Consider the following 18,332-nt stretch of genomic DNA (forward strand, 5'->3'; position numbering starts at 1 on the left):
CCGGGGATAGCTGCGGCACCAGAGCCCAAGAGCTTCTAAATTCTGGTCGGAATCAAAGTTCCTTCCTCTCATTACTTCATCAAGGAAGGAAAAGTCTTATCTGTGTCATTTTATGTTCACTTATTGTGGTGTGGTGTAGCCCTATGTATCTCCATGGTAACAGACTACAAATAAACCTTGTGTAGTCATCCCCTATTTCTCAGTAACATACATTAGAAGAAAGTGTGAATACATGATAAGACTACACAGGGTTTGTTTGTAGTCTGTAACCATGGAAACACATAGATCTGCATAGAAGTTGTAGACATAAACCGGTAGGAGATTTTTAAGATTATTTGCAAAGTTGCTTAATTTTATATTTTGGACAAAGTAGGTTGCAAAATGGACATTGCCTGTAAATAGAAGGTAACTTGACTCCCCTGGGCATCATTCTAGTTCATCTGGCTATCCCCATTGCTCTGGTGCCAATGCGACTTTGCACTATGAGGTCACAACTAGACATCACATCTGTATTGGAGACGGAGAATGTGAGGACTACAATGGCGTCCAGCGAAAATCATTCATTTCATTGCACCACCAACTTATATTCCTGCTTTCTTTTGTGGCCTGGTGCACTATCTGTATTTGTGGATCATGTGACCTACTTAGGGGGTTGGGACAAACGGGTGTCATCAATTCCAGCCTTATTTTTTTTTTTTTTTGCGGATCCATGAACAGTAATGACACACGGATGCAGGATTGTTGCGGAAAAATGGACAGCAAATGCAGACAATGGATCCGTAGTTTTGCGGACCGCAAAATGACCACGTTAGTTTGCATTAGGCCTTAGTTCTAGCATTATATTCATGAACCTGGAAGCCCAGGATAAACAATGTTTAAGGTCCCACCTGGGTAGGAGATACTGAATACTGAATGTAAGTGGTGAAATTAGTAAATTGACTAAAACAAGGGGGCACAATGAAAAAAGCGTCAGCAATTCACACAAAAAAACACTTTTGACCAGGCGACGCGCTCCGCCAGGCATCGTAACGGTCAGTATAATTACAAGCAATGATGTCCGCTGTCGGCAATCTACGGAGGACTTCCGCACTAGATCTTTAGGATGTACAGGTAGAAGTTTCTTTGTATAATCTTTCAGCAGACAGTGACCAAATTATTCTAGAAAATAGCCCAGGGCTTCGTTGGCATTACCAGTAACACAATGGATACATCTCATGAATGAGTAATTCCGAAATAATAAAAAGAAATTGCTGCAATGGGCGATAATGCACAGCAACTAATCAGGTTCCTACTATCATCGCTGCAATATTATTCACATATTGAAATATAAAAGCTCAGTGGTCCGCAAAGTTACCCTACATAACTGGGGTCCTGGGTTTGAATCTGACCACGGTTGGCACAAGTTTGTATGGGTTTATTCTGGATTTCCCCAGGCACCTACCATACACGGATAGGATAAAGGTCCTATATATGGTGAAACAGCGCCACTCTTGTCCACAGGCCGAGTCTCGTATTGCAACTACGCACCATTTACTTGAATGCTGTAATACCAGACATGGACATGAGCGGCGCTGTTCCTGCAAAAATACACTTATTTAATCCTGGACAATCCCTTTAATTTTCTTCCTATGAAATTGGCCTTAGTGTGCCACCTTTTTTTGGGACTTATGTTAGTGAATACATCCATATTTGAAGACAATAATAAATTGAATAAATTTCAGGGTGAGTAAAATATCTGTCCAAATACTGAAAGGATATATAAATATCCTAAAATCCAAGTAAAATTTGTGTTAAAAACATGAGGGAAGAGATACAGGGATCTTGATCAATGTTTTTAAAGAGATATTCTAGTATGTCATAAAAACTACATGTATATACACAGTATAGGATTCTACAATGTGTGTTTTTACCTCCATTTTGATGTCTTTTTAAACTTGGATACCCCTTCAACACATTCCATAGGTGAAACTAAAAGGAGTTTGCAGACAGAGAAATTAACTTCCCCCATCTGCTATATCACTCATGATTTTCTACCAATTCCCTGCGTTCCTGCAGTGTAGGAGCTGTCTTTGAGTTTAGATGCTGGAGTGCACGGCAGGATCACAAAGGCTATTACAGATAGCAGCAGAAAGAGGAGAGTACATGAGAGGCACATCTCCAGGATTACTGACATTTCTGCAGACATGTCAGGAGAGGAAGGACAGGCGGGAGAGTGGTTTGCATTGAGTTGTAGTCCATGAATCTTGTCCAGTCATTTTAGCAGGGAGACCATAGTCCATGTTATAAAGTTTATAGTCAACAAGATAAATGATGAAGACAAATCCCTGTGTGTATGACTCCATGAAGGAGATGGGTCCAATATTATGGGCAAACTGGGGCCCCCTACTGGTGGAGGTTCGGGCCACCTTGCCATCGTGGACAGTCAATTCTCCTACTTAAAAGGGAATTGTGTCCCTCAGTTTGCTTTCCTCTTACTTTCTAATGTGGAGGTAGACCCTTGTGCAGAATCAAACTATCCATGGAGAGGGTGTCCTGATTTGGGTCCCCCTACCTTCATTAGCCCCATAGCAGTCACCATGGCATGTATGTCCTTGTGTGTCTCTACCTTCCCGATCCCAGATCATATAAAGCCAATGCCATAGATAAATAATACAAGATGTTCATACGTCCCCAGCAGCGGCAGTGTCCCTGTTAACCCATGAACGTCTGGCTATAACCCAGGCTTATATTGCTGTATCTTCAAGGAGCAATTTCCAAGTCATGGAGCCAATTCTAGACTTAATGAACAGTAGGGTGATGTATATCTGCCAAGGAACGGACTCAACCTTTTATAAGAGCCCGGCTGTCTGCTGCCTCATTAAACCAGATCAAATATTATCTTCAAAATCAAAGGGTAATTGTTATGTTAATGAGCCTATGGCAGGGGGCAGGGGGTGGGGGGCTGGGGTATAATAGTCTGCGCTGGAATAGAATATGCTGTTGAAATAAAACAAGACGCATGAATCATATATATTAATAGATTGTATTCGTTACATTATAAGGAACAAGCACTGATGGGTGATATGGGAATGGAGGGGTTTATAATAATGAGGGGCTTATTATATTGCAACATGATGGTTTAAAATGCAACAAATATAAGATAGTTGCATTGATATTTTTTGTAAGGACGGTCCCCTGTTTAAGAATTACCCCGACTCTCCCTTCCGGCTACACCTGGCACCAGAGACAATAGGGTTAAAATAGATATTTTTTTCTTCTTCCAAAGCCGATTTCCAGCTGATTGTGTCTGATATTTATAACGGAGCTCCTGTCTCTATCGGAGAGGCTGTGGAGTGTGTGAATTGTGTGTGAGGCTCTTTGGCGGGGGGTGGATAGGAGGGAGGCATGAAGGAGGTGCGGTCCAGCGCTGGAGATATTGGGAGGTGGTATCTCTTTATTACTGAGGTGGGGTAGAGATTCAGGTGGTGAAAGAAGAAGCAGATGGGTTCAGCCTGATAATAACCAGGCATCGGGGACTCGTGTGGCTCCGCATATTGGCAAATTGACTTGCATGGACTATGAGAAGACAAATGCCTCTGGATATAACATTAGCTTCTTCTCACATCGGTCCCTGGCAGTCGTCTTCTCCCATACTGGAGGGCTGAGCCATGCCCAATCTAATGACCGCACCATTGGATACTATGCTGTCAACCTAGAAATGGCCAGCACCCAGCAGACCTGGCATCTGAATGACTCCTGGAAGAGCAATGGAGGTACCACAGCTTTACCCGGCAACTTTTCCTTCACCTGGATGGTGGTTTTGGCTGTTCTTATGGGCATCTTGATAGTGACCACTGTGTTGGGCAATGCATTGGTCATGTTGGCTTTTGTGGTGGACTCCAGTCTTAGGACGCAGAACAACTACTTCCTCCTCAACTTGGCCATCTCTGACTTTCTAGTAGGTAAAGTATCCATCTTCAGACCTATTCATGTGGGTAATGTTGGCATGCATTGTTGGGTAATGCCATCTGTAGCCATGGCAGTGAAGGTTATGCACTGGGTACAAGTCTTGGGGAAGCTGGAAGAGTTTTGTAAGAACTACTTGATGCAGATTTCAGAATTAAATCTACATGAAAGTTGCTGATCTCCTGCACGCTCTGTCAGACCCAGTAATAGGATTTATCTGTTGCTTATTACAGGTGCTCTGTGCATCCCGCTCTATGTGCCCTATGTGCTGACTGGAAGATGGAGCTTTGGCAGAAGTGTCTGCAAACTGTGGCTGGTACTTGACTACTTACTGTGCACCTCCTCGGTGTTTAACATCGTCCTCATCAGCTACGACAGGTTCATTTCCGTCACCAGAGCTGTGAGTACTGAATGGGTTAATAATTGGAGGCTTCTTCGGGGACTAAATGCACCATGTATAGGCAATGCAAAATACTTCGATGAATGCGTGTAGTCGTGGTGCCAGTCATCGCCCGTGGTTAACTCCTTCAACACCAGAATGCAGCCAATATCAAAAAGGGGGGTAAAGGAGAGACACATTTGTTTTGGGTGATCCTTTGTAATATTATTAGGACAACGTCCGCTTTATATGGGTAAAAATACCACGCAGCCATAAAATATAGAGGAGAATCTATTCCCAAAGTGATAATTAAATGACTATATATATATCTATATATATGACATATGAAATGCATTAAGCAGCCAGTAAAAGCTTCTCTAAGAAAACTTCACAAAAGCAGCTGATACGGTGATCATTCAGAAAGAAGAGACACCATGTAAGGAATCATTACTTCTAGGAATCATGAACTGGATGGATGTAACGGGCGGCATGAGATTAGTAGAAAAGAATTAGCATTTATTATTTTCCAGAACAGCGCCACTCTTGTCTACAGGCTGTGTCTGGTATTGCAGCTCTCCCCCATTCGATCGGCTGCCATACCAGACACAACCTATTGAGGGTGGCGCTGTTTCTAGACTGGCGCTGTTTCTGGACAAAAAAAGGATACCTTTTTTTTCTTACTATCACATACAACCTCTTTAAACCAGCTGTACAATCAGATTCAAATTGGATTGAATTGGAAAGGACAGACAATCTAGGCGCTAAATCCTCCGATACATTATTATAATAGTATTCATTATACTATTTAGATGTCGCTAACATATTCCACAGCCCTGTATACACACAAGTTTCTGTCACCTGTGGAGCTCACAATCTAATTTGCCTACAGACAAATTCAGTCTCGTATAAAGCCATTGTACCCAGAGGAATCCCGGAAAACACATGGAAAACCTACAGACTCCATGCAGAGGTTGCCTTGGTTGGATTCAAAGCCCGGACATCAGCGCTACAAGGCAACATGGCTGACCGGCGGACCCACTTGCCCATCATGTCACGACGATAACAATGACCATCACTTGAACAGATTCTAAAATCCAGTCATCCACAATTTTGTGCTCAGTTGTGAATGGAAAATACAAAGATCTGATGAGATCCACTTGAATATGGTAAAGGACCCTGTAACCCGGTAGTCATAAGACTAGGGAATGCCCCTTAACCAATCCAATTTCCCTCTCCCATTAAGACTAGTATGATAACTGACCACTGCAAGGTACAGCTGAAAGTCCATCACTTCTATATTTCCCGGATTATCTCAACCTCTACAATATTATTGTTCCAGTAAAAGATGGGTTAAAGCGGTTGCATGAGTTTAAAGAAAAGGGTCGTCCCCCCCAGAAACAGTGCCACTCTTGTCTATGGACAGTGTCTGGTTTTTCAGCTCAGCCACAATTACTTGAACAGGTATGACCTGTAATACCACACACAGCCCATGGACAGGAGTGGCACTGTTTGGTCCTGACCTACAATAACAGACACTGCCTATGGACAAGAGTGGCACTGTTTGGTCCTGACCTGTAATACCAGACACAGCCAGTAAATAAGAGTGGCCCTTCTTTCATATGTCATACAACCCAATTAAATGCCATAAGACAGATTTCTGTTGGAAGTCAATCATGCTAAGCTAGATACAGCACTTGGGGGGAGCTCTCCTTTAAATATGTTGTAGGACATTACTTGGGGTTCTAGTAAATCCCCATGTTACAGTAGAAGAATATCAACTCTACAAATGTACAGAACTAATACTTCTCACAGCTGGGGATTTGCTACAATTGTATCTAGTCTAGACAATCCTGTGTGCTAAACAGTCTGTGCTCCAAACTGATACAATGTATCGGTGCAAGTTAGGCTTTGTTCACATCTGCGCCAGGGTCCCGTTCCGTCTGAGCTTTCCGTCGGAACGGGACCCCGACTGACACAAACTACCATCACCATTGATTTCAATGGTGACGGGTCCGCTGCCAATGGTTTCCGTTTGTCTCTGTTGTGCAAGGGTTCCGTCGTTTTGACTACGCCACTGATTCTATCACAACTACGGAACTCTTGCACAATGGAGCCCAAGCGCAGATGTGAACGAAGCCTAAAATGTAAAACTATCAGGACAGGAGAGAAATTTGTGCTGCGATGTATGTAGCTCACAGAGCATTTTGTAGATTTGATACGATTGGATAGCAAACCCTCAGCTGTTAGGCCGGGTTCACACAGAGTTTTTTGCAGGCAGAAAATATGCCTCAAAACTCTGTTTGGAATTTTGAGGCAGACTTTGCTCTGCCTGCACTCCGATATTCGCTGCATTTTTGGCGGCGTTTTTCGCCCGCGGCCACTGAGCGCTGCGCGCAAAAAACGCAGCAAAATACACTCTCTCTGCCTCCTATTGATTTCAATGGGAGGTCAGAGACATAAACGCCCGAAGATAGGACATGTCGCTTCTTTTTCCCGCGAGACGGTTTTTCCACTCACGGGAAGAAAAGGCCTCCGCCTCTCATTGAAATCAATGGGAGGAATTTTCGGCCGTTTTTGGCGTGTTTTCCGACGCGGTCTCCGCGTCAAAAAAACTCAGTGTGAACTTACCCTTAGTGGTTTTAGGTCTGTACAGGTTTTCAACCTCAGGATGTAAACTTACATGTTTTATTTCACTGATAGCAAGCAGAGATTTTGAAAATGGTGAGGAATTAAAACACAAAGTATATTAGAAAGATGCAGAACGTTTCTTTATGCAGTGATTAATCTCTATTTACATAAAACTGGAAAGCCACTTTAAATGGATGTTAGAAACCAGACTACCCCTTTACGTGGGGTCCACGTGGGCAGCCCGAATATATTACTATATGTATTGGACTGATCACAGATCTCCGCTGGTGCCTACTGAACATGTCAGACATGTTATATATTCTGCAGGGAATTGGCCAATGTCAGGCAGAGCAGTGATCGGGTTGTTGTAGCAGGTAATCCTTAGTATCCGGGGAATTCTTATTGGATTTCTGCACATCAAGTAAAATGCTCTGGAAGGCCAGATAACCGGAATAATTACAGCAGCAGACATGACAGAAACCCCATTAATTAAAAATTGTCGTCCTTTGGCTGCCAGATAGAAAATACACAAGGCGCACAGTGACCTATTATACAAGGACCAGACCTCCCTAAACACCGTCCCTTATCGATGATCTGTGTAAATGTGCAGGAATAAAACAGACACCTGATGAATTTTACCATTGACATGTCTGTACATAATATTTGTATAAACATCCCATTCTGATGTCAGAACCTAATGATTATACGGAGATGAGCGGTGCTACATAGGCGCTGCTTATCTCCATCTGCAGAATCAGGATCGCACAGATTCTGGGTCAACCACTGATTACCTGACATAGTGCTGCCACTCTCTTTAAAAAATAGGGTCTTCAACACCTGAGGCGTGTATTATACAGTACTGTGCCCCTGCTGCTGAAAATCATAACACCTCAGCTGCTGCGGAACAGTATAATACACACCTCAGATGCTGCAGAACATCATTATATACACCTCAGCTGCTGCAGATCAATATACACACCTCAGCTGCTGCAGAACATCATTATACACACCTCAGATGCTGCAGAACATCATTATACACAACTCAGCTGCTGCAGAACATTATGATGCACACTTCAGATGCTGCAGAACCTCATAGTACATACTTGAGATGCTGTATACTACTGTATATAATATACCCCGTCACTGCCCCCACAGAGTATAATGCCCCCAAAGTGTTCCCCATACAGTATAATGCCCCATAGCTGCCCCCAAACAGTATAATGCCCCTATAGTTGCCCTCCACTCAGTATATTGCCCCCATAACTGCCCTTCACACAGTATAATACCCCCATAACTGCCCCCATAGCTGCCTCCACACAACCCCAATAGTGCATAATAAAATGCAAGTTCACCTAACCCTGTTCCAATGACAAGTGGAGAAGTTCCCTCTGCTCCGACGGTCTGTGTGGCTCGGCGCAGACAGGCACAATCACATCGCTGCATCGTGCCTGTCTGCGCCGATCCGTGAGCATCCAGCAATACATAGTGAATGGTAGAGCAGGAACCTTACGGCTCCCTGCTTTAGCATTGGATTTAACGGAGTTGAAAATGGGAAAAAAATTAAGAAACGTGCAAGATGACGTCACCTCAGATGCTGCAGAACATTATAATATACACCTCAGCAGCTGCAAAACCTCATAATATGGATGAAAAAGGATGAGGGATTTACATATCAATCTACACTTTATTCTTGAAAAAGAGGTTCTGCAGCAGCTGAGGTATTATAAGGAATAATGTACAACTTGCTTTAAATTATAAAGAATACGGAGTCATCTCTGAGTTCTGTGACCTGTATTAATGTACCTACCCTGTGGCCTTGGGCTTTTATATGGTCACAGAAAACTTTGGTGACTTGTAATATTCCCATCATTTACAGTGTGGGGGGGGGGGGACGGACTTTATCCCATATATAATGCTAAGTGAGTTTACAAGTATTTTACTTCACTTATCAAGTACTGATCCTGAAATACTCTGTGCTATGATGTTATTTGCATTGATGTTCCTAAACTTTCCCCCATTGGGTGCAATAAACCTGATCATCGCTGACATGATAGATGCGGGTGCAATGCTTCTTCATTATTACATAGAGTGGCATTCTCCCAGAAGTCAGCAGTCACTCATACATTATTTTCTCTGAATCCAAACTAAAAATGTCACTTTCTCAGGCTCTGCACAGCTAAGTTGTCCTCTTCTGTCAAATACCATTGAGCTTCTTCCCCGTTTTATCTCTTTGTAGGAAAGCTGGGTGACAGACAATAAGGATGCCATTGTAGTTTTCACAGGGGTTGAAGTCCTTTCGGAAAAATCTGGTTTGCTCTGCAGCAATAAGGAAATGTATTATTGCTAGGCAAATTGGCTATTCAGGAGTCTGGGAAAGTAGGGGACAACTAACAGCAGAATTATAATTTATAACAATTTGACTCAAGTGTTGCCTAGTCTGCGGGCTCCTCCCGGTGTAGTATAAGAGCTGTACTATACGCTCTAAGCCAGGGTCCTACACTGTCTACAATGGTGGTGTGTGCCACTATCTACAGGGGGCTGTGTATGGCACTATCTACAAGAGGGGTGTGTGGCACTATCTACAAGAGGGGTGTGTGGCACTATCTACAAGAGGAATGTGTGGTACTATCTAGAAGGGGAGGTGTGTGGCACTATCTACAATGGGGGGGGGGGGTGTGGCACTATCTACAAGGGGGTGTGACACTATCTACAAGGGGGGTGTGACTATCTACAACAGGGTGTGTGGAATTGTCTATAAGGGGTGTGTGGCACTATCTACAAGAGGGATGTATGGAACTATCTACAAGGGGGGGTGTGGCACTCTACAAGGGGGGTGGCACTATCTACAGGAAAGGTGGCACCATCTACAATGGGGTGTGGTACTATCTAAAGGGGGGTGTGGCACTATCTACAGGGGGGTGTGGCACTATCTACAGAGGTGTGTGTGGCACTATCTACAGGGGGTGTGGCACTATCTACAAGGTGCTTTGTCTGGCACTACCTACAAGGGTCATCGTGTGGCAAATATCTTTAAAGGGCACTATATGTGGCACCATGTCACGAAGGGTCTGTGGACCCACTGGGCCATACCGCCTTGGCGGTAAGGCAGCTGGCCAACAGGGCGCAGGTGAAAGTCTATAGTTCGTATAGTTACCTGTGGCAGCTCAGACAGCAGCAAGGCAGGCTCGGCTTGGACTAGACAGCAGGTAGACGTCAGACGCGGAATACAGCACGACACGACTTTGGCACAGCACAGTGGTCGGCCAGGATGGTATGGAATGCAAGGAACAGGTACAGGAAACAGGAACACACTAGGAGGCCATCACAGACAAACTAGGAAACATCAACAACGCTCAGGCATAGAAGCAGGGGGCTGGACCCCTCTAATAGTCCAGGGTACTCACTATTACTGTTTTACACCAGAAGGATTATTTGTAGACTGAGGAGGGAAGGGAGGAACTACAGTCTGCTGGACAGTGAAGAAGATGCCACTTTTGGCTATTGGATAATTAGAGATCTTTGTGTTACTGCTCTATTTGTAGATTCTTCCTGCCATTTTTATTTATTTTTTTAAAGTATGTAGATAGTGCCACACCCCATTGTAGATGGTGCCACCTTTCCTGTAGATAGTGCCACCCCCCTTGTAGAGTGCCACACCCCCCCTTGTAGATAGTTCCATACATCCCTCTTGTAGATAGTGCCACACACCCCTTATAGACAATTCCACACACCCTGTTGTAGATAGTCACACCCCCCTTGTAGCCTGCTCTGTGCCTTGAATAGCAAGTGGTTTGTATATTAAGTGGAGTTCCAAAAACCGGAGTTGAAAAGAGGAGTTAAAGCCCAAGTAAGTGCTCTTCTACTTCTTTATCTTTTTGGTTAACACCTGTTCGCTGTTTTTTTGTAACTGGGATAATGGACTGCAAGATTGGAGGTTTTCTTCAGTGCACAGTTTGCCATATGTATGCACGACTGGAGCCGGAGTTCCAGGGTGAATATCTCTGTGGCAGATGTGAGCATGTTGTTCACCTGGAAGCTCGTATTAGAGATCTGGAGGAGCAGAATGCAACACTGAGGAGGATAGACAATTTTGAACGGAGCTTGCTGCTCACAGAGCATGCAGTTAGTGGGTTACAACTGGAGGGTGAAGACATGGGTGAGCAGGATCAGGTAAGTAGCTGGGTTAATGTAGTTAGGGGCAGTAGAAAGGGGTCAAAGACAAGGAAGGCCGATCCGGTTTCTGACATTCTAGGCAAAATTGCCAAGTTGGGTGATGATGCGAGGGTGTCAGTCTCAGAAATGGCAGCCCTAGTGGATACTGATCTCCCTAACAGCCAGGAGAACAGCCCAGCTAGTAGTCGGCGGGATGGTAATGCAGGTAAGCCAAGACAATTGATAGTCGTAGGGGATTCTATAATCAGGAAGACGGATAGAATTATTTGTCGCCAAGACCACCTCAACCGAATGGTTTGCTGTCTCCCTGGTGCCAGGGTTCGGCATGTGGTGGAACGGGTGGACAAATTGCTGGGAGGGGCTGGTGATGATCCAGCTGTCGTGGTCCATGTCGGTACCAACGACAGAATAAATGGTAGGTGGAGGAGCCTTAAGAATAATTTTAAAGAACTAGGCTACAAGCTGAAGGGAAGGACCTCCAAGGTTGTATTCTCAGGAATACTGCCTGTGCCATGCGCATCACAGGAAAGACAGCGGGAGCTTAGGGAGTTAAATGCATGGCTGAAGTCTTGGTGTAGAGGAGAAGGATTTGGGTTCCTAGAGCACTGGGCTGACTTTTCATTGGGGTACAAACTGTATTCTGCAGATGATTTGCACCTAAATGGAAGGGGGTCCGCTGTGCTGGGGGAGAGAATTCTAGCTGGGGTGGCGGAGTATTTAAACTAGGGCTGAGGAGGGAGGTCAATGTAGAAAAAAAAGGGGTAGCCAGGTTAGAGAGGGGTCAGACTATATTGGTGGGGGGAGAAACAGAATGTGGGGAGAGGACTAGACAACAGGATAAGGAGATCCTTTCGTTACAAAACATCAGTGTAAATAAAAAGGACCGATTAATGTCAAATCACATTTCTGATAATAAAAGTGAAAAACTGACAGGCAAGTTAAAGTGTATGTTCACAAATGCCAGAAGTCTAGCAAGTAAAATGGGGGAGCTGGAGGCCTTGATACTGGAAGAAAATATAGATATAGTTGGTGTTGCTGAAACATGGCTGGACTCTTCACATGACTGGGCTGTAAATCTACAGGGTTTTACACTTTTTCGTAAAGACAGGACAAATAGGAAAGGTGGTGGTGTATGTCTGTATGTGAGAAGTGATATGAAGGCGAGTGTGAAAGAGACAATAGTGGGTGAAGACTGTGAGGAGGTTGAAACCTTGTGGGTGGAACTAGAAAGGGAGGTAAACACTGAAAAAATTACTTTTGGTGTAATCTATAGACCCCCCAATATAACTGAGGAGATGGAAGTTCAGCTATATAAACAGATGGAGCGGGCTGCACAGGCGGGTACTGTAGTGATAATGGGAGATTTTAATTTCCGGGATATTAATTGGTGTCATGGTTCGGCTTCAACTGCAAAGGGGAGACATTTCCTCAACCTGTTGCAGGAAAATTTTATGGGCCAGTTTGTGGAAGACCCGACTAGAGGTGAAGCTCTGTTGGATCTGGTCATTTCTAATAATGCAGATCTTGTTGGGAATGTCAATGTTCGTGAAAACCTCGGTAACAGTGATCACAATATAGTTACATTTTACCTATACTGTAAAAAACAAACGCAGGCTGGGAGGGCAAAAACATTTAATTTTAAGAAAGCCAATTTCCCCAGGATGAGGGCTGCAATTCAGGATATGGACTGGGAAGAACTAATGTCAAATAATGGAACAAATGATAAATGGGAGATTTTCAAATCTACTTTGAGTTATTATAGTGCAAAATTTATTCCTACAGGTAATAAGTATAAACGACTCAAATTAAACCCCACATGGCTTACACCTTCTGTGAAAGGGGCAATACATGACAAAAAAAGGGCATTTAAAAAATACAAATCTGAGGGTACAGCTGTAGCCTTTGTAAAATATAAAGAGCTTAATAAAATCTGTAAAAATGTAATAAAATTAGCAAAAATACAAAATGAAAGGCAGGTGGCCAAGGATAGTAAAACAAATCCTAAAAAATTCTTCAAGCATATAAATGCAAAAAAGCCAAGGTCTGAACATGTAGGACCCCTAGATAATGGTAATGGGGAGTTGATCACAGGGGATCAAGAGAAGGCAGAGTTACTAAATGGGTTCTTTAGCTCTGTATATACAACTGAAGAAAGAGCAGCTGATGTAGCCGGTGCCAGTGCTGTTAATATATCGGCTGATATACTGAATTGGATGAATGTAGAGATGGTCCAAGCTAAATTAAATAAAATAAATGTGCACAAGGCTCCGGGACCAGATGGGTTACACCCTAGAATTCTTAAAGAGCTTAGTTCAGTTATTTCTGTCCCCCTTTTCATAATATTCAGAGAATCTCTAGTGACTGGTATAGTGCCAAGGGACTGGCGCAGGGCAAATGTGGTGCCTATTTTCAAAAAGGGCTCTAGGTCTTCCCCGGGTAATTATAGACCAGTAAGCTTAACATCCATCGTGGGGAAAATGTTTGAGGGGCTATTGAGGGACTATATACAGGATTATGTGACAATAAATAGCATTATAAGTGACAGCCAGCACGGTTTTACTAAGGACAGAAGTTGTCAAACTAACCTGATATGTTTTTATGAAGAGGTGAGCAGAAGTCTAGACAGAGGGGCCGCTGTGGATTTAGTGTTTTTGGACTTTGCAAAGGCATTTGACACTGTCCCCCATAGACGCCTAATGGGTAAATTACGGACTATAGGTTTAGAAAATATAGTTTGTAATTGGATTGAGAATTGGCTCAAGGACCGTATCCAGAGAGTTGTGGTCAATGATTCCTTCTCTGAATGGTCACCGGTTATAAGTGGTGTACCCCAGGGTTCAGTGCTGGGACCACTATTATTCAACTTATTTATTAATGATATAGAGGATGGGATTAATAGCACTATTTCTATTTTTGCAGATGACACCAAGCTATGTAATATAGTTCAGACTATGGAAGATGTTCATGAATTACAGGCAGATTTAAACAAACTAAGTGTTTGGGCGTCTACTTGGCAGATGAAGTTTAATGTAGATAAATGTAAAGTTATGCATCTGGGTACCAACAACCTGCATGCATCATATGTCCTAGGGGGCGCTACACTGGCGGATTCACTTGTTGAGAAGGATCTTGGTGTACTTGTAAATCATAAACTCAATAACAGCATGCAGTGTCAATCAGCTGCTTCAAAGGCCAGCAGGATATTGTCGTGTATTAAAAGAGGCATGGACTCGCGGGACAGGGATGTAATATTACCACTTTACAAAGCATTAGTGAGGCCTCATCTAGAATATGCAGTTCAGTTCTGGGCTCCAGTTCATAGAAAGGATGCCCTGGAGTTGGAAAAAATACAAAGAAGAGCAACGAAGCTAATAAGGGGCATGGAGAATTTAAGTTATGAGAAAAGATTGAAAGAATTAAACCTATTTAGCCTTGAAAAAAGACGACTAAGGGGGGACATGATTAACTTATATAAATATATTAATGGCACATACAAAAAATATGGTGATATCCTGTTCCTTGTAAAACCCCCTCAAAAAACAAGGGGGCACTCCCTCCGTCTGGAGAAAAAAAGGTTCAAGCTGCAGAGGCGACAAGGCTTCTTTACAGTAAGAACGGTGAATTTATGGAATAGCCTACCGCAGGAGCTGGTCACAGCAGGGACAGTAGATGGCTTTAAAAAAGGGTTAGATAATTTCCTAGAACAAAAAAATATTAGCTCCTATGTGTAGAAATTTTTCCTTCCCTTTTCCCTTCCCTTGGTTGGACTTGATGGACATGTGTCTTTTTTCAGCCGTACTAACTATGTAACTATGTAACTATGTAACTATGTATTTTTTTATTTTCCAACAATTACAGACAAATGAACAAAAGTTCAACAACATGTCCCATGGCAATAGCATCTCTGAGCACTAATATCATTATGTTGCAGAAAATATAACCTACAAGTCATACAAATTATTGAAAAAGATCCTCGTTAGAACGGGAACAGTTTGAGAGATTTTACCCCAAAAACAAAGAGAAAAAGTATCAATATTCATATACAATGCTAGTGTATTATATACATTGTATTTTTGGACCCTGGCTAATACTCCTTCCTTTCTGTTTAGGTTAGCTACAGGGCTCAGCAGAGTAACAGCAGGCATGCAGTGTTGAAGATGTCCATGGTCTGGCTCCTGGCCTTCCTACTATATGGACCAGCCATCATCACGTGGGAATACATTGCAGACAAGAGCATCATCCCTGAGGGAGAATGCTTTGCTGAATTCTTCTACAACTGGTACTTCCTAATCACTGCTTCCACCATAGAGTTCTTCACACCTTTCATAAGTGTGACTTTCTTCAATGTTTCTATCTACCTAAATATTCAGAAGAGGACAAGAGCCAGGCTGGACCTTACGCAAGAGGCTCACAGCCAAACCACCACCAACAATCCAAGGGTTATGTCCGAACCCGTCAGGTCTAACTCTCTAAAATGTTGGCAATCGAAAGCAAAAAATACCAACCAGGCGACCATCAAGGCAACAGAGGCTGAGATTTTAGAAAGGGTCAAAGGTGTCAAAAGAGCCTCTCTAAATGGAAGTTCATTGACTGTTCTTGGAAAATCTAGAAGTACCAGGAGAAGTTTTACTGAATCTGGTTCTACCCCATCCCTGGAGAAACGCATGAGGATGGTTTCTCAAGGAATCGCCCAACGTTTCCGCTTATCTAGAGACAAAAAAATAGCAAAGTCTTTAGCTGTCATTGTTTGTGTATTTGGGCTATGTTGGGCTCCTTACACCTTACTCATGATAATAAGGGCAGCCTGCAGGGGGCACTGTATACCAGAGTTTTGGTATGAAGCTTCCTTTTGGTTGTTGTGGCTGAACTCAGCTGTGAACCCCATATTGTATCCCTTGTGCCATTACAGCTTTAAAAGGGCATTTAAGAAGATTCTGTGCCCGCAAAAGTCGAAAATCAAGCCGAGTAGCAAATTCTACCATTGTTGGAAGTGAGCGAACTAGGGATAAAAATAGGCTGGTTCAAACGTAATGGAAAGAGATACAAGAACATGTGAAAGAAGACGTCAACTTATAGTGGCACACTTCCCAAAGAAGGTTGGTCTTGGTAGACGCCATAGGTTGAGGAAGATGATCCTTCTAATGAAAGGGTTTCGAGGACAATCGAGTGAAATGATTGAATCCATTCAATTCAATGAGATCATTTAAGGGGAAGCCATTAAAAGCCTTGCAGGCATTCATTGCGGTCCTTTCCTTGTGAGGTACGTCTCATTCCACAACTGCTTCTTGTGGGGTCACCTAAAGATCATACGGCTGGAGATACTTTTTTTTTATCATGGATATAATACTAGTTTTTCCATTTATTGATTATTTTATAACCGGTTACTTATATAGCACTAACATATTCTGCAGAGCTGTACAGAGAATGCACTCACATTGGTCCCTTTCCCCATGATGCTCACAATCTAATTTGCCTATTATAACCACTGGCCAATTCCATAGGCACCCTATGTTTTTTTTGGTCAAAGAGGAGACCATTGTAACTGGACGAAACCCATGTAAGTATGGGAAGAACTCCATTGTCCCTGGTCGAATTCAAACCCATTGCCCAAGGCGCAAAGTCAACAGGTGTATCACTATGCCACACTATCAAGGCTTCATGTTAAGTCGTAAGTACCATAAAGGTAGCCCATGAAGATATCACGGTGCCGAAGTGTCACGATCACAACTAGCGGGAGGGAATCACCAGTAAGTCAAGTCACTCTTCTCTCCTAGACAGGGCAAGGCAACAAGTTTGCGTCTTAAGGTGGTCTTAGACGGCCCAACGTGGGCCGTGTAAAGAGCGCCGATCAACGAGACAGCTCGTTGATCGGTGCCCGCTTGCTCCTTTCAGAATTATTAGTAATGTATGGGAACGAGCACTCGTTACTCAGATCGCTCGTCCCCATACATTGTCATGTCGGCAGCACGTCTCCCTGACGTGCTGCCAACAACGATAATATTTTTGGAACTTAAAACTATACAATCAGCCGATGAAGGAACGTTTGCTCGTTCATCGGCTGATCGTTGCCCTGTTTACACAGGGCGATTATCGGGAAAGCTCGTTTGCCCAATAATTGGCCCATGTAAAAGGGCACTTACTGCCGCAGAATGGATGGGTGTGATGGAGGGGTCAAGAGTCCCCTTTACTGCACCTATAGCAGTCAGTTATACCCAACCATGAGACCCTCTACCAATTGGTTGGATCTTCTGTTGTTTAATGCCTAAGAAAAGGTCAACATCATTGAGAATTTTAGAGAACCCCCCAATCCTACCAAGTTATGGATCTTGTACCTGAATGATTCACTGCTTCCGGTATCCATCAGTACAGTGTAGCATCCGAAAACAAAAGGCTTTGACAAGTCACCATGTTGTATTGCGTATTGAATGTCATATCGTTCTCTGCATGTGAGTAGACACAACCCAAACAGCGGTTAATTTGCAAAAAAAATAAAAAATAATTGCCATCTCAATGTGATGTGTTGTGTCTGTGTGATTAATGTCTCTGAAATAATAAAGGATATTTTCTTATGTTTAAAGCGACTTTACTGCACCATCTGTGGCTTCCACCAGGAACAGATTACAATGTTCAACCCAGACCGGGAGGTGTGAGGAGATTGCCAAAAACTTTATATAAAAAGGCCAGCGGGATTGACCTTTAGATTTGTAAATTCCAGGATATTTTGCTGATTAAATAAAATGCCAGTAATTTCATTAAGTTTTCATTGCCATGGGGAATATTACATGGAGCTCTCAGATGTTTTAATAACTCTCAATCACTCACCGTCCAACACGAGACGAAAAAAATGGAAAAGTTTGAATTTACCAACAAAAGTGTTTGTTTTTTTTCCAATGGTCCTACGTAGTATAGAGGCTGCTATGGGGCCAGTGGAGAGAGGGGGCTCAGACATGGAAATAGAATTTCTGCCTGTATAAACGTTTAAAATGATTCTTTATTTATCAAATTATATTAAAATTGGTAGGGCACAACGTGCCAAAAGATCCAGGTACAGGCGTTGGCAACCAGATCAAAAAACGCAGACTGAATTGTATGTGAGACAAAAGAGACAGTCAGCACGCACCCATTCATGGATGCCTGACTGAGTCAAGGTGAATTGTCACAGAAACCAGTTCAGAATGCTTAGCAAATAATGATAAGATCTGATTGC

The 18,332-nt window shown here is 43.1% G+C and overlaps 2 protein-coding genes across 4 annotated transcripts in view; one reads left to right on the top strand and one right to left on the bottom strand.

Moving 5' to 3' along the window:
• LOC142665953 (oxysterol-binding protein-related protein 2-like) overlaps window positions 1-18,332 on the bottom strand; it is a 201,928-nt gene that overhangs the window by 163,762 nt on the left and 19,834 nt on the right. The gene's annotated exons all lie outside the window — the stretch shown is intronic.
• HRH3 (histamine receptor H3) lies at window positions 3,345-17,636 on the top strand. The gene is made up of 3 exons (XM_075846796.1): window positions 3,345-3,941; window positions 4,179-4,345; window positions 15,235-17,636. Exons 1-3 carry the CDS (start codon window positions 3,551-3,553, stop codon window positions 16,117-16,119), a joined length of 1,443 nt encoding a protein of 480 aa, XP_075702911.1. The 5' UTR covers window positions 3,345-3,550; the 3' UTR covers window positions 16,120-17,636.

This window comes from Rhinoderma darwinii, chromosome 13, assembly GCF_050947455.1.
Source record: "Rhinoderma darwinii isolate aRhiDar2 chromosome 13, aRhiDar2.hap1, whole genome shotgun sequence".
In the NCBI taxonomy this organism is placed as follows: domain Eukaryota; kingdom Metazoa; phylum Chordata; class Amphibia; order Anura; family Rhinodermatidae; genus Rhinoderma; species Rhinoderma darwinii.

Bases quoted from the DNA above. Each gene is read 5' to 3' on its own strand.
- HRH3 (XM_075846796.1), top strand. From the start codon at position 3,551: ATGGACTATGAGAAGACAAATGCCTCTGGATATAACATTAGCTTCTTC. The intron at 3,942-4,178 runs GTAAAGTATCCA...TGCTTATTACAG, and splicing joins CATCTCTGACTTTCTAGTAG to GTGCTCTGTGCATCCCGCTC. The intron at 4,346-15,234 runs GTGAGTACTGAA...CTTTCTGTTTAG, and splicing joins TCATTTCCGTCACCAGAGCT to GTTAGCTACAGGGCTCAGCA.